The sequence below is a fragment of the Phacochoerus africanus genome, chromosome 2 (genome assembly GCF_016906955.1).
Source record: "Phacochoerus africanus isolate WHEZ1 chromosome 2, ROS_Pafr_v1, whole genome shotgun sequence".
In the NCBI taxonomy this organism is placed as follows: domain Eukaryota; kingdom Metazoa; phylum Chordata; class Mammalia; order Artiodactyla; family Suidae; genus Phacochoerus; species Phacochoerus africanus.
Window position 1 is genome coordinate 254,906,981 of NC_062545.1, and position 15,469 is coordinate 254,922,449.

The 15,469-nt window shown below is 48.3% G+C and overlaps 1 protein-coding gene across 6 annotated transcripts in view; it reads right to left on the reverse strand.

The window, feature by feature from the left end:
- The window catches only part of SUSD1 (sushi domain containing 1), a 147,970-nt gene extending 134,463 nt beyond the window's left edge, over positions 1-13,507 (reverse strand). For 4 of the 6 annotated variants that reach the window (XM_047768154.1, XM_047768155.1, XM_047768158.1 and 1 more), the window contains exons 1-2: positions 13,309-13,506; positions 499-612 (exon numbers count right to left, since the gene is read on the reverse strand). In XM_047768154.1, the coding sequence (XP_047624110.1) occupies positions 499-612; positions 13,309-13,426 (232 nt within the window). In that variant the 5' untranslated portion in view covers positions 13,427-13,506. Of the gene's footprint in view, positions 1-498; positions 613-13,308 lie in introns of all 6 variants that reach the window. The other 2 variants (XM_047768157.1, XM_047768156.1) reach the window with 2 other exon arrangements.
- Between the last annotated feature and the right edge of the window lie 1,962 nt (positions 13,508-15,469).

The window sequence follows — 15,469 nt, forward strand, 5'->3', positions numbered from 1 at the left end:
GCCTAAAAGTTGTTGTATTTCTCTAAGCCACCCAAGACCCTAAAGGGTACAACTACCAAAAATATGGAAGATGGAATCTGGGAAACATAAGACTCAAAGCAACAGTATTTCACCAATTAGCCAAAAAGTTCAATAGGCAATTTGTGTTTTGCTTTTCCTCAACTACAGTTTTCTATCAACCAGAGAAATTTAAAAATGCAATACTCACTCGAATTAAGTTAAACTCAAGACTTGAAACAGATTTCAAATCTGTGTTAGGATAGTGTCCAGAGATCCAAGTTTAAGGACCTCAACGTGAGGGATAATTCCTTGGAAATGCTAGAGAATGGATACATCCAAACAGTAAAACAAGGACTTATTTTAGCTGATAAAACTTCTTGTGATAAAGACATGTGAACAAAATAACAGTATTTTCCCCCAAGAACATCAATTCTTTAATATTAGAGCACCTCGCTTCTTGATTCAACTTTTTCACTGAACCCAGGATTCAGAACTTACCAATACAGTGAGTCCTCCCATTGCCCACAAATCCGTATTTGCAAATACACATCTTCTTCCCTTCTTTTTGCTCGCACGTAGCATGTTGGTGGCAACTGGCACAGACATCTGAATCTGAATCATAAATTGCACATATCAGGAAAAGAATACTCCAATCACCTGCTCTAGATGAGTCACATTTTGGGTAGTAGACATTTCAAATGGAAAACCAAAATCTGAATACCAAAACTATAAAGGGTAGACCTTATCCTATCCTTAGAAACCTGCGATGGCCAGTCCTTGTTCATGGAGTAAAGCGCAAATTCCCCTACCTGGCGATGGAAGCTCTGAACAGTCTGCCCCTGGACTAACCCCTGCAGCCTCACTGCTCCCACACCCAAGTGTTCTCCAGGCAAGAGGCCGACTTCTTTTCCCCTGACATGCTACCACCGTTCGATTTCTTTTTTTCTTTCTTTTTTATTTTTTGTCGTTTTAGGGCCACACCTGCGGCACACAGAGGTTCCCAGGCTAGGGGTTGAATCAGAGCTGTCCCCACCGGCCTACACCACAGCCACGCCAGATCTGAGCCACGTCTGTGACCTACCCCACAGCTCACGGCAACGTCGGATCCTTAACCCACTGAGCGAGGCCAGGGATTGAACCTTCATCCTCATGGATGCTAGTCAGATTCATTACCACTGAGCCGCAACGGGAACTCCCCACCGTCTTATTTCATGTCATACTCACCCTGTTCCCTTCATCTAGAATGTCTATCCTTCTCTGTCCAACTAGCACCTGTTTCTATTTCAAGACCCAGCTTAGCCATCACATTCTCCCTGCGGTCTTCCCCATTCCTTCATCCTTAAGGAAAATGAATCTTCCTTTGTGCTCCCCAACCCTTGTACATTCCCATATCAGCCATGCTAATCTGTCATTATATCCCATTCCACCTCTGTCCTCCCAGCTTGCTATGGCGGATGAGCTTCTCAAAGACAGGGATTATGTCATCTGCTCATATATCATTATGGCACGATAGAAACATTCGCTATATGTTTATGGACCAACTGGATAAAAGAAACTGCAATCCTAGTGGCTGGGACTTAACAAGCAAATGGAAAGGAGAAGAACTCGCTTATGGCCCTATCCCCTTTCCTTTTAGGGAAAAGGTGGTGAATGTGTTTAAAATGTCAGTGAGATAACAGCCAGGTCCCAACAGGATGACCAGATCCCAATTACTTAGATAAGCAGCAAAAATGTTTGGGGCTAAAATTCCTGAAACATGCAAATCTACCAGATAGTGACATATGGCCCAAGATCAAAGAATTTTGACCCAAGGCTGTGTGGGATATTGTGTTGCACTGCCAGTGTCCGTAATAGCAGGAGTGGACTAGTAAGGAGAGAATTTCGGCATGGAATTTCATCTTACTCTTGGCCCTGGTACTGCCCAGGTAATAAAGATTTAGCCCTCAGGCTGCTTGAGGCATGAGCCCAACTGAGAAAGGGAGATATAAAAATACTCTTAACCAAGCTTGCTTTTTATTTTTATTTTTTAACAAAATAGAACACAAAAATGAGACGAGCCCTGCTAATCACTAAGTAATACTAAATTAACCATAGGATATTTACAAAATTTATTATATCCTACACCAGAAAGGAAAATGCAACAAATTTCAAAAAAAGTAGAAATTGTGTTGTCATACCCGATTACCATGTAATAATAATGTAATTAAACAAGATTTAAACCCAAGACTTGCATCCTCAAAAAGAAAGCCTACTTGTAAACTATAGGACACTCTCTTAAATAATTCTTAGGGCAAAGAGGATACCAACATTGAAATGTTTAATACCAGACATAAAAGCTTCTCCGCCCTAGGAGTTCCCATTGTGGTGCAACAGGATCACTGGCCCAGCACGGTGGGTTAAGGAGCCGGCCAAAGATTGAAAGTCACTCGGATCTGATCCACAGGCTGGGAACTCCATATGCCGGCTAAAAAAAAAAAAAAAAAAAAATCTTATCTACCTCAGAAAATTTGAGTTTGACATGTCGTTATACTTTAAAAGAGAAAAAGAAAAGCAGGCGGCTGGGGAAGGGACTAGAATTTTAATGCAAGAAGTTTGAAAAAGGAAAAAACAAAATTGGAGTTTACGGCAAGGGGGTCAGTCGTTAGGGCTCAGTAAAGATTAAAAAGATGTTAAAGAGTTAGAAAATATAGGAGTTCCCATCATGGCTCAGTGGCTAGGAGTTCCCATCGTGGCGCAGTGGTTAACAAATCCGACTAGGAACCATGAGGTGGCGGGTTCGATCCCTGCCCTTGCTCAGTGGGTCAAGGATCCGGTGTTGTGTGAGTTGTGGAGTGGGTTGCGGACATGGCTCGGATCCTGTGTTGCTGTGGCTCTGGCGTAGGCCGGTGGCTACGGCTCTGATTCGACCCCTAGCCTGGGAAGCTCCATATGCCGCGTGGGAGCGGCCCTGGAAAAAGCCAAAAAGACAAAAAAAAAATTTTTTAATGGCTCAGTGGCTAACAAACCCGACTAGCAACCATGAGGACACAGATTCGATCCCTGGCCTCGCTCAGTGGGTTAAGGATCCAGCATTGCCGTGAGCTGTGCTGCAGGTCACAGACATGGCTCAGATCCTGTGTTGCTGTGGCTGTGGCGTAGGCGGGTAGCTACAGCTCCGATTAGACCCCTAGCCTGGGAACCTCCATATGCCATGGGTGCGGCCCTAAAAAGACAAAAAAAAAAGAATTAGAAAATATATTCAAATTCATTGAAAAAAACACTTTTGCCAAAATCAGTGCATCATAAAGACCAACAGTCAAAACTCAAGACCAGAGAAGGAAAAACAGAGCATACACAAACATACAACATCAAGAGTGAGAACGAGCTTGTAACAGAAAGTACATAAGTGATTAATTTTAAATTTTAAATGAAAGAGTTTCAGTTAAACACAGCAGATTTAACACATGCACAACCTCCCCAGCCCCCAAATTTTAAAATGACATCAAGGACCAGAAAGGTATAAACTTGGAGAGAGAAGACAGATGATAGCAAATAAGAGTATTGACAATATTTCAGAAGATGGAAGCGATGGACATACGGGAATACCTGAGAGGAAGAACTAAAAGCCAGTCTAGGAGTTCCCAGGGGCTCAGTGGGTTAAGGACCCAGCAGTGTAACTGCTGTGGCCTGGTTCAATCCCTGGCCAGGGAACTTCCACATGCTGCAGGCACTGCCGAAAATAATAATAATAATAAAAGCCAACTGCCAAAAAAAAAAAAAAAAAAGAGAGAGGGAGGGAGGGAGAGAGAGAAAAGAAGAACAAAAAGTAATTAAAATTAAAATGAAGAAAAGCCAGCCTAGAAAGGCTCAGGAATGGGGTCCCTGAGTGCCTCAGAAGGCAAGCATAAGGGGTAGCAGCTGGGCGTTCACGGAACTGGTTGAGAATACGGAGTAGTTAGATGCCTTTACTAATCCTGGCATAAGATGGAGTTTTACAACCTAGAGAAAACAGAGCAGGGAGGCACCTGATTACAAGGGCAACAGGCAGAGCTGAAGTGAGACTGAATCCCCCTACTAAATGTCCATCAACATGGGCTAGATCTATTTAAACATTTTAACATTTTAAAACAGTGCCATAAGGACACGGCCAATTCATAATCACATCCTGGAAATACCCTTTAAATAATAAATCCTGGGGCACATCCACAAAGCTAGCTGTGGTCACCTGTATTATGATGAACACTCAGCCCAGTGTGTGTGTAGCACAAAAGCCATAATAGATCAAATGCTATGCTTTTTTTGGAAGTATAGTTGATTAGCAATATTGTCTTAGTTTCAGATATATATATGTATATATATGATTGATATAAACACTATAGTAATGAAATCAAGGAGGAAATGGTAAGATGTTTGATTTTTTTTTCAAAAAATATTTGTCTTTATAAAGATGGCAGCATTTTTACATCCATCCATTGCCAGAAACTTACATTAGATAGAAAATGACTTCTTTTTTGTGAGTCAACAGTTGAGTGAATCTAACAAACACACACAAAACAAGAAGCAAAGTAGTGCCAACCACTCATATAAACTAAGGAAAGTCCAACCTGAATTAGTGAGGGACAGAATCTAAAGAGGTTTTAAATAAACAGAACTAAGTTCAAATTCATTCAATAAATAGAACTAAGTTCAAGTTCATGCAATAAATAGAACCAGACCAATAACATATGGCCTTGGAGGAAGTCAGCCAGGCACAGGAAAGCACTGCACTTGAGTCAGAATTGATCCTAACTTTAGTTAAGTCTAAATCATGGTGACTTTTAGCAAATCATTTAACCTCTCTGGGTTTCAGTTTTTCATCTGTAAAGTAAGGGCTTCGGGCTTCTCAAAGTTTAAAGTCCATTCAAATTACCTGGGGCTCTTGCTAAACCGCAGGCTCTGATTCAGTAGGTCTGGGGTGGGGCCTACATTTTGCATTTCTAACAAGCTGCCAGGTGGAGCCCATTTTGAGTAACAGGGATTAAAGGGCCCTTAAAATCCCTTCCCTCTCAGGTTCTGACACTTCTTTTTTTTTTTTTTTTGTCTTTTTGCTATTTCTTGGGCCGCTCCCGCGGCATATGGAGGTTCCCAGGCTAGGGGTCGAATCGGAGCTGTAGCCACTGGCCTACGCCAGAGCCACAGCAACACAGGGTCCGAGCCATGTCTGCAACCTACACCACAGCTCACGGCAACGCCAGATCGTTAACCCACTGCGCAAGGCCAGGGACCGAACCCGCAACCTCCTGGTTCCTAGTCGGATTCGTTAACCACTGCGCCACGACAGGAACTCCATGACACTTCATTTTTGTCTTTAATAAAGTCCCGTGTCCCAGGAAACCCCTCAATTTGGTGCAAACCAAGATAGGCGACTTGAAGAGCTTGTTAAAACAGAATCGCCAGAGAGTCTGCTTCAGTAGCTGTGGGCCCAGCCAGAGAATCTGTGTTTTTAAGAAGCTCCCAGGGGGACCACACTACTAGCAGCACTGAACATCTAGCTCAATCTCAAGGACGAGGGTCAGCACCCTGGGGAAAGAAAAGGCCACACGGAAGGTGTCTTTTCCCCAAGTCTAGACTGAGGCACAGCATGGCCTTGGGACCAACGTGTCAGAGAGAATAACCCAAGGGAGAGGAATTCTCCAAGCCTGTGCCGAGATCACTGTGCCCTCACTGTAATCTGGGAGGCACAGTGTCAGGGGACAACGTCCCATCCATGTCAAGGATGATCTGACTTGTCTTCGGTGATTCTGTTCGGGAGGGCAGAGAAATGGCTGCCATGCAGTAACTGAGGGGGCTACATAGGGGTGAGGGGACCCCACCCCACCGGGGGACCCCACCCCCCCAACCGCCGCCTTCCGCAGACCCCAGGGATGCCTAGAATGACTGGAGAGCAACAGGAGAGTGGGGATTCCAAAAACCTAGGAGGAAAAGCCTGACAAGTACCCCTCTGTAACTATTACTGTGTCCCCAGCTGAGGGCTGCCACCCTAGATTCACTTCCCTTCTCTATTCTGCGGTGACAAACGAGCTAAAACCACATCCATCCATGAGGCGACCAGACAGGTTCTGGTGTCTCATTTCTGGGTTGGAGTCTTCTCTCTGGCTCCTCGGTTATGTGACCTAAGGCGAGTTAAACGGTCAGCACCCTGGTTCTAAGCTGTAAAATGGAGATCGTGTTGCGAGGATTAAATGAGAACTATATGCATGAGCTCCACAGAGCACTAGACAAAGAGCTAATTTACATGAATATTTATGTCTGTCTTCATAGATATGGTCACTGCTGTTAAAAACAAGGCACGCATGATGCAGCGCCTGGTAGTAGACGTGGTGCTTCAGAGCAGGGTTAAGAGACCACTTGGGCCCACGATCCTAGCTCAGCTGCTGGCTCGCTGGGTGACCCTTGATGATTTCTGTGCCTCAGTTTCCCATCGATCTGTAACATGAGGATAACAGTAAACCTACTTTTTATGGTGGTTTCGAGGATTAAAGAGTAAATGGGTTAATACATGGAAAGCAATTAGAACATGACATATTATTATAACAACCACTCAACAGCCCTTTGTTAATGAACACATGAAGGTACTGACAGCTAGCCAGCTCCCAATTATACTAATGAAGAGAGTGATGGGGAGCTGAATTGATGCGAAAGCCCAAAGCACTATCTTTGTGTGGACAGATGCCAACCTCTTCACGGGGCTGATTTCTGGGAACGGTACCTAATATCCTCATTTCCATGATCACTCCCTGCCTCCCCCCCACCCTTCCGAACCCGCTGGGTAACACTTTACTCAGAAGTAGGAAGTTCAGCTTCCTCAGGCTTGCTCAATCCTCGCTCCTCTCCACCGCACACCAAGGCAAACGAGATCTTCGGATAGAGCAGGCTGCCAGCCTGAGCCAGCTCATCTGGCTCATTATTTCAACATTCAAACAGCAACTTATGTGCACTCTTGTTGTGGCACAGCAGAAACAAATCTGATTAGTGTCCATGAGGACGCAGGTTCGATCCCCAGCCTTGCTCAGGGGGTTAAGGATCCGGTGTTGCCATGAGTGGTGGTGTAGGTCACAGACGTGGCTTGGATCTGGCATTGCTGTGGCTGTGGTGTAGGTCAGCAGCAACAGCTCTAAGTTGACCCCTAGCCTGGGAACTTCCATATGCCATGGTGCGGCCCTATAAAAAAATTTAAAAATAAAAGCACACTCGGAGTGCTTGGATTTAAATCTTAATCTAACACCAGCCATTCACGGTCAGACCAAACAAACCCACCGCACAACCCTCATGAGCTCCTGCCTCTCAAACTCATGGAGACACATGGAAACAGATCAAATGACCCGAGGAAATAAGCAAAGGAGGCCCAAACTCAGGAAGAGAAAAGATGCCCACGTCTTCCAAAACACTACGGAAAATTGCACTGCTCGTAAGAGACTGCATCAAATCCCAGAGACAGAAGGAAACTGGGAGACCTCATAGTCTCTCCTCTCCAACACCCGGATAGGAAAGCAAAACATAGCCTCTGCTTTAAAAATCCCCTAAGACAGAGAGCACTCTACTCTTTCAAAGCATAATCCTTGGGGGGCAGTGGGAACCACTGTCCACACCCCTTCCTGCCCCCACCCAGCGTTGCCAATCCCCATCAAGAACCCATAACCGGGAGTTCCCGTCGTGGCGCAGTGGTTAACGAATCCGACTAGGAACCAGGAGGTTGCGGGTTCGGTCCCTGCCCTTGCTCAGTGGGTTAACGATCCGGCGTTGCCGTGAGCTGTGGTGTAGGTTGCAGACATGGCTCGGATCCAGTGTTGCTGTGGCTCTGGCGTAGGCCGGTGGCTACATCTCCGATTCGACCCCTAGCCTGGGAACCTCCATATGCCGCGGGAGCAGCCCAAGAAATAGCAAAAAGACCAAAAAAAAAAAAACCCATAACCTTTCCTTGTGCAAAAGTTACTGGGCTCCCAGCTGTTTTTGCCCTTTTGTCCTCTTCTGTCCACTTCCTGTGTGGCCAAGACCACACTGCAGTAGGGCCCCCACATCTGACCTTCAGACCAGGGAGCAACCCATGCTGAGCAAAGCAGCCATGCCCTAGGTTCCTGTCCTGCTTGCCACCCGCTGACAGGCTGCCTCACATTCTCGAGCAAGCCATTTGCTTTTTTTTTAATCCATGCAAATTTGTCCCCCCATGTCTCCTCGGCAGAGCTAAGGCCAATAGGCCACTTGCTCCCTTGGGCTGCAGAGACCTAGAAGCCCATTTCAGGATTCGATCCGAAGCTGAGGATGTGCCCAGGGCCGAGTTCCTGGAGAGGGAAGACCCAGGCCACGGTAGGGGTTAGGGATTGTCTTCATCGGCTCTAATCCTGCCCTATTACTTTGAGCAACTGCAAGTCACCCCCAAACAATCCACTCCCTCAGTTCACCCTCTTTCTTCCTCTTCCTCACTCTCAACCGGGAATATACTGCTGTGACTCATGATGACAGCGTGAACACCACGCCTGTGGGAGGCAGGATTTGTGAGGTCAGGTGCACTTGATACAGGAGCAACTTCCCTGACCCGCCCAACCATCACTCTCAAGGCCTCTGCCCATCCTCTCCTCTTCCCAAACCCCAGCCAGGCCTGGGCCAACAGGTTTCCCAGCCACTCCCAGACTCTGAGCCATGCCGGGGAAAGGCTAAGAAACAGGACTGACTGGTTCCAGCCCATTCCTAACCTCTCTATTCCCCTAGGGCTGGGCACCCCACCCACCCACCAACACCTTCCTGCTCCACCAACTACCATCGCACACCTTCCTCCATCTGACTTCAGCTCCTCCACGCTCTCCTCTCTGAAACATCTCTGATAACAATTACATGTAATTCAGCAATGTTACCAGTGAGAGACTGAAGATCCAAACAGACAATGGTCAGACCATACAAAAAAAAAAAAAAAAAAAACCCAGAACTCTTGGCAGCATCGATCTAGGAAGTCAACCACAACTTCTACAGCAATAAGCCCCAAAAGGTCGGGACTTAGCCCATGTCGGGCATCTTCTGCAATGTTGTTGTTGGTGAGTTTTACTGAAGTATAGCGGACTTACAAAGCTGTGATAATTTCTGCTGTACAACAAAATGACCCACTCCTTTTGCTCTTATTCTCTTCCCACATCAGCTTCTGCCATTTTTCCCCCAAGCTTCAAACTAAGGACCAATCAGCGAAAGCCAAACAAGCGGCCCCAACCAATCACACGGGATGCCTGCTGTTCGAGGGAGGCTACCTCCAGCTTTCCCTGCCAACATCCTCCAACAGGGCACACCTGAAGCCTTCCCTTTTGTTCCACTGTAAAGGTTTCACACTCAAAGGCCTGCCTTCAAGTCCCTGATAAATGTAAGTGATGATGGCTGACCCGATTGACAGAGTGAACTCTGAATAAACAGCCTGTGCCTATTCTCATTTGATGGGCTTCGTGGCCTTTTTTTGTCTTTTTGTGCGTGTGTGTCTTTTTAGGCCGCACCTGCGGCATATGGAAGGTCCCAGGATAGGGGTTGAATCTGAGCTGCAGCTGCTGGCCAACCCCACAGCCACAGCAATGTGGGATCCAAGACACATCAGTGATCTACACCACAGCTCATGGCACTGCTGGCTCCTTAACCTACTGAGCAAGGCCAGGGATTGAACCCTCATCGTCATGGATACTAGCTGGGTTCATTGACCACAGAGCCACAACAGGAACTCCTCATTTGGTGGTCTTCGTTTTAGTTCCACACCAGATGCCTAATACAAGTTCCCTACTCACAAGGAGCTCTTGGTCTGGTAAACAATTACATTTCAGTATGGTGTGAGTGTATAGGGCAAGGGTACCATATAAATACATATGGATATAAATAAGAGTGTAGGGTCCCATACAATATGGTACAGAAGTGTGGGTGTGGTGTCGCTGGTGTTGGATAACTCCAAGGGGCCTCCAGGAGGGAGGGCAATTGGGCTGGTTTTGAAAAATAAACAGCACTGAGCAGTTAGCTGTGGGGGAAGGGCAGAGCGGGTCCCCATTCTTCTCCCTCCCCGCTCTTCCCTACCAAGCTTTCCCACTTGTAGACCAACTTTGCCTTTTGACCTGCTCCACTAAATAACTCACTCATTTTTGCATTTTCAGTTTCTCCCTCTACTAAATAATTCCCCTCATTCTAAAAAGTGCCAGAGTCTGCTTTCTCACCACCTTCAGCCAAAAAAAAAAAAATATATATATATATATTCTAGGAGTTCCCGTTGTGGCTCAGTGGATAAAGAACCCAACATAGTGTCTGTGAGGATTCGATCCCTGGCCTTGGTCAGAGGGTTAAGGACCTGGCATTGCCACAAGCCATGGCATAGGCCAGCAGCTGCAGCTCCAATTCAATCCCTCGCACAGAACTTCTAAATGCTGCAGGTGCAGCCCTAAAAAGGAAAAAAAAATTCTTGCACTGACCTGACCAGACCAACTGCACACTATCTTCTCTTTCCTTTTATCCTTTTATCTTCTTTTTTTTTTTTTTTTTTTTTTTGGTTATACCAGAGGCATGCAGAAGTTCCCAGGCAAGGGATCAAATCTGAGTCACAGCAGTGACACTGCCAGATCCTTCAGCTGCTAAGCCACCAGGGAACTCCATCCTTCTATCTTCTTTAAAGAGCATCTACTCTGCAGCCAAAGTCCTGCACTCACCAGAGCTCTCTGCATCTGGCTCTCACCCTCACTGCTCTGCTGGCTCTGGCTCCCACTGACCAGTCACCAAACCCAAAGCCTTGTTCTCAACCTCTACTCTCTTGGCTCCCCTTCCCCTGGTTTCCTTGATGCTATACTAGCCCAGTCCTCCTCTGACCTATGTGGCCATGGCTCTTTAGCCTCTACTTGCACCTACCGTCTGAACATGTTCTTTCCAAGAAATCTGTCCTTGTTCCTCATACTCATGAACCTCAAGGCTTCAAGTGACAATCAAGTCTCCATCATTTGCACACACTTATTGTCCATAGTCTCAACTCCCTGTTGATTTCATTTCTGCAAAAGTCCTAACAGCAGTTCAACAGCAGGATCTCCAAAACAACTAGTCATTTTTCTTCCCAAATCTTTTTTTCTGCTCCTCTAGAACCATCTACCCAAGTCATCCTCCAGCCCCAAACCCTTAGGGTTCCATCTTCCCTCTTCTGTTTCACTGCACCTTAATATCTGTCATTAAGTCCTTCTAATCCATTTCTACCTTATCATCTACATGCAGCCCTTAGGTCCTTCTGCCAAGCCTCAGAACTTCAAGAAGAGATATTACAACTTCCTCAATGGCACCTAAGCCTCTAGTCAGTCCCCACATTGCGTCCACTGCAAGGAAACGTGCCTCTAATCAAACCAGATTCTCCATGGTTGTAAATGGTGGGAGGATGTCTACATGGGGAGAGGAGGCTCAGCCAGGCAACCCTGGCTTCCATTTCCCAAAATGCACCCCATAGCATTTGAGCAGGTGCAGATGGGTGACCCTAGGCAGTCACTTTGTTCAACCACCTTAGCCCAGCAAGTCGGTGAGACCACAGTGGACTGTTTCCTAGGCTACAGTCTTAACACAAAGATTTTGAAATAGGCTCCAAGTGTCTACAAGATTTTAAGCACAGCCATGGGAGACAGAGTTAGAGAAGGAAGTTAGATCACCAGAGCATCTGATATACTGGCTGCTCTAGAAGGTTCAGCCATCAAGAGAACTACCTGCCAGTGATGGTAAAATTTCTGAGCTGAAGAGAATTGGGGGGAACAGGAGTCTGAGCCACAAAGTCCCCCCATAGCTCCCTCCATGAAATTTGCCATCTACTACGGGATGAGTACTTGGTCTTATCAAGGAAGCTGGAGAGCTTTCTTATAACCACTTTCTGGGATAACTCCCTGTACTAAAACTTGCAGTGACTTCCCGTGGCTACTCACTGCCCAGAAACAGCGAGATCTAAATGCCTTGATCTGCCAATCACAGCATTCTGCCTTCTGGGTAATTCCAATCTGCTTTTCTGCCCTCATTTCCCTTTCATTCCCATCAAACTGAACCACAGGCCCATGCTTTGGTGCCTCCGTGTGCTTCCTCACTTTGTCCCCTCCATCTGGAATTCATTCATTCTACACATATTTGTGGAGAGCTGACTGTGCCCTCTGCTATGAGCTAGAATTCCGTTCCTCATCTTCCTATATCCAAATATTAACAATCCTTGCTAGCCCAGTTCAAGGGTCACCACATTTATGAGGCCACCAGACTCCCTGAGTTAGATGTAGCCTTTCCCTCCTGTGACCACCCACCTTCTCAGAGCACTTCTGGCATTCTGCCCTTATCACAGTTATTCAAGTAAATGCCACCTCCCCTCCATGTCTAAATCCTCCGTGTAACTCCTACCACATTCAACACTGCATTCTGCAGGCGGCATTAAAAACTACATCAAGGAGTTCCCCTGGTAGCTCAGTGGTTAACGAACCTGACAAGAATCCATGAGGACGCAGGTTCGATCCCTGGCCTTGCTCACTGGGTTAAGGATCTGGTCATAAGGCGACCTATGGTGTAGGTCACAGACACTGCTCGGATCCCTGTGTTGCTGTGGCTGTGGCGTAGGTCGGCAGCTACAGCTGGGATTCGACCCCCAGCCTGGGAATCTCCATATGCCACGGGTGCGGTCCTAAAAAGAGGAAAAAAAAAAACCTACGTCAACTGCCAGGAAATGGATTATTTTCTTGTCTGTTTTCCCCAGAATAGGGCCAGCACCGCGACCTCACATCCCTCACACAGAAACTATTCAAGGATCATTCATCTGTTGAATACATGAACTAATTAATGAATGCTTTATTCCCCTAAAGTTCCTTACACTTCTTTCTCACCATATTAGCATCTGGTTCTTCATCAAAGGTAAAAACTTAAAAGGTAGAAAGAAAACTGCTTCGGGTCAAGAATTTGTCCCGCAAAGCCACAGCGGGGCCGGAAGAGTGACAGTGCAAGCGGAACGCCCTTCCACGCCCTCGCTGAGTGGGTGCGGCTCTCCCGGGGCCCCCAGCTCGCGCCCAGCCCCAATTCGCGCCAGGTCCTCCCGGGCCAGCAGGCCGGGCCGCCGCGCCCTTGTCGTCCACAGTGGCCCCGAGGCCCCGGGACGGGGGCGGGGAAGTCGCCCGGGAGGCCCTCCCGCTTGTCGGAGCCCCGCCCTCTCGATCCCCGACCTGCGCCCCAAGCCCAGGCTGCAAGACCGCCCAGCCCAGGGGCGGAGGAGCGTCCGGGGCGCGCCCGGCTTGGTCTGGGGCCAGGCCGAGGGCGCCCCCGGCGCCGCGCGCGCTCCCTGTCAGCACTCACCGTCTGCGCCCGGTGTCCGGGGCGCGCCGCGGGCCAGGCAGAGCAGCAGCAGCAGCAGCAGCAGGAGCGACAGCAGGCGGCCAGGCGGGAAGCCCGCGCCCCGGGGCCCCCGGGCCATACCACCGCCACTTCCCACCCCGCGCGCCCGCGACTCCTCCTGCGGCCCGGAGGCGCCGAGATAAGGCGGCGGGCGCCCCGGGGAGGGGGACGGGCGGGCCGCTTCCGGCGCCGCGTGGGGGAGCGGAGGGCGCCGCGGGGTCCCGGGGGTGGGGGTGGGGGTGGGGGGTGGGGGTGGGGGTGGGGGGCGGCGACTGCGAGTGCGGCCTTCCTACCCTCGCCGAGGCTGCGCGCCGGGGGAACGCTCGTTCGGCTCCCTCACTCCTACACCCGGCGGCAGTACACCTGCTGCGCGTCTGGCGCGCTGGGGGCCCGGGGACACCGGGCAGGTCCAGCCTAATGACACAGCTGAATATAGAGTCCCGGACTGTGCTAGGAGGAGATGCCCCGTACTCTAAGCGTGCGGAACGATCGAGGGATCCCAGCCGGTCGGGGGCTCAGGGAGGTACCCCCTGGGGGGCAAACGAAGAGGGGTGAGGGGCAGAAAGAGGAGGAATTTTCCAGGAGCTGATAGAGAACTAAGGTGAAGTGTCTGGAGCTACAAGAGCAAAGTGAGAGGGCGAGAAGCCGCCGGTCCAGGCCACCCAGGGGCGACAGGCACGACCAAGCGACAAGACTCAGAGGCGACAGAGCTGGCAGGAGTTCCTGCTGCTCAGAGGCCACTGAGCTTGGGGACACAGGGAGGCCTTAGGAAGAAGTAAGTGAAGACCTGAGGGTGAGAAGAGCGGGAGAGGAATCTAAGCGGTGAAAGGCGATTCTAGAAATGGGGAGCAGGACCTCCTCAAAGTGCGAAGGACCCTTGGAGAGAGGCAGTGAGCTGTGGAAATAAAGACCTCATGTACCAAGTAAAGGAGGTTGCGGAGAAGCTGTCACGGGGTTTAAGCAGAGTGACCTCATCAGAAAAGGCTCCCAGGGTCCACTGTGTGGGATCGGGGTTGGGGTTGGGGAGGCAGGGGGTCGGCCTGGAGCTGCTGCAGGGATCCAGGCAAGGGAGCACTTGTCTGGGAGCAGGGCACTGGCCATGAGTGGGAAGAGAAGTGACAAATGAGAGTGGTACTGTGTGGACTCCACTGGCTTTTATGACCAGTAGAATGTGGTAGACAAGGAAGGAGAAATTACAGATGTCACCTAAACGTTTGGTTTGGGCAACTGCGTTGATGGTGAAATAGTCGCTGAAATAGAAACACAAAGGGGGTAGGGAGAGGCTGCAAGGGGAAGAAAAATAAGTTCCAGGTTGAAGGCTTTCAGCTTGGGATGTCTTGAGGATCCCTCAAAACAGGGCCCCCCACTGCTTCACTCGCATCCTCACTTGCTTTCTCTCTGTGCCACCCACCCCCCTGCTCTAACCCTAACCACCCATGAACACACCCATATAAGGGCTAAACTTGTTGTGCAGCCTTAAAAAGAAGTAGTTAAAAATAAAATTCCTAAGCCCTTTTGTAGCAGGTTTCTTGCTAATTGTTTTTTGCTCAGCAAGATAGGAGCCTGCTTAGGGGAGCAGAAGATAGACAGTTCTAGGACTGCAGCCTGTCTCCTAGTATTTAGACAGTTTTTGGTTAACCTTCATGAACTTTGAAATAATGTAATTGTTTCAACAAAAATACATTCATTTAAGACATTTTTAGGGTTCTCTTGTGGCGCAGTGGGTTAAGGATCCACCTTGGTCACTGCTCTGGAAAGAGTTTGATCCCTAACCCAGGAACTTCCACATGCATTGGGCACAGTCCAAAAAAAAAGACATTTTTAAGCCCACCTATATACCTCTCCTTCTCTGCCTTGCCTCCCTGAAGAATCAATTAATTGGTTAAAATACATGTATAAATATGTACATGTACATATATTATTTGTTTTTATTGTTATTTCCCCAATACAATTTTTTTTCTACTGTATAGCATGGCGACCCAGTTACATATACATGTACACATTCTATTTTCGTACATTATCATGCTCCATGCTGTGGTTTGGGTCAATGCTGAGGCACAGGTTCGATTCCTGGCCTGGGAACTTCAGCCATAAATAAATAAATAAATAAGGAGTTCCCGTC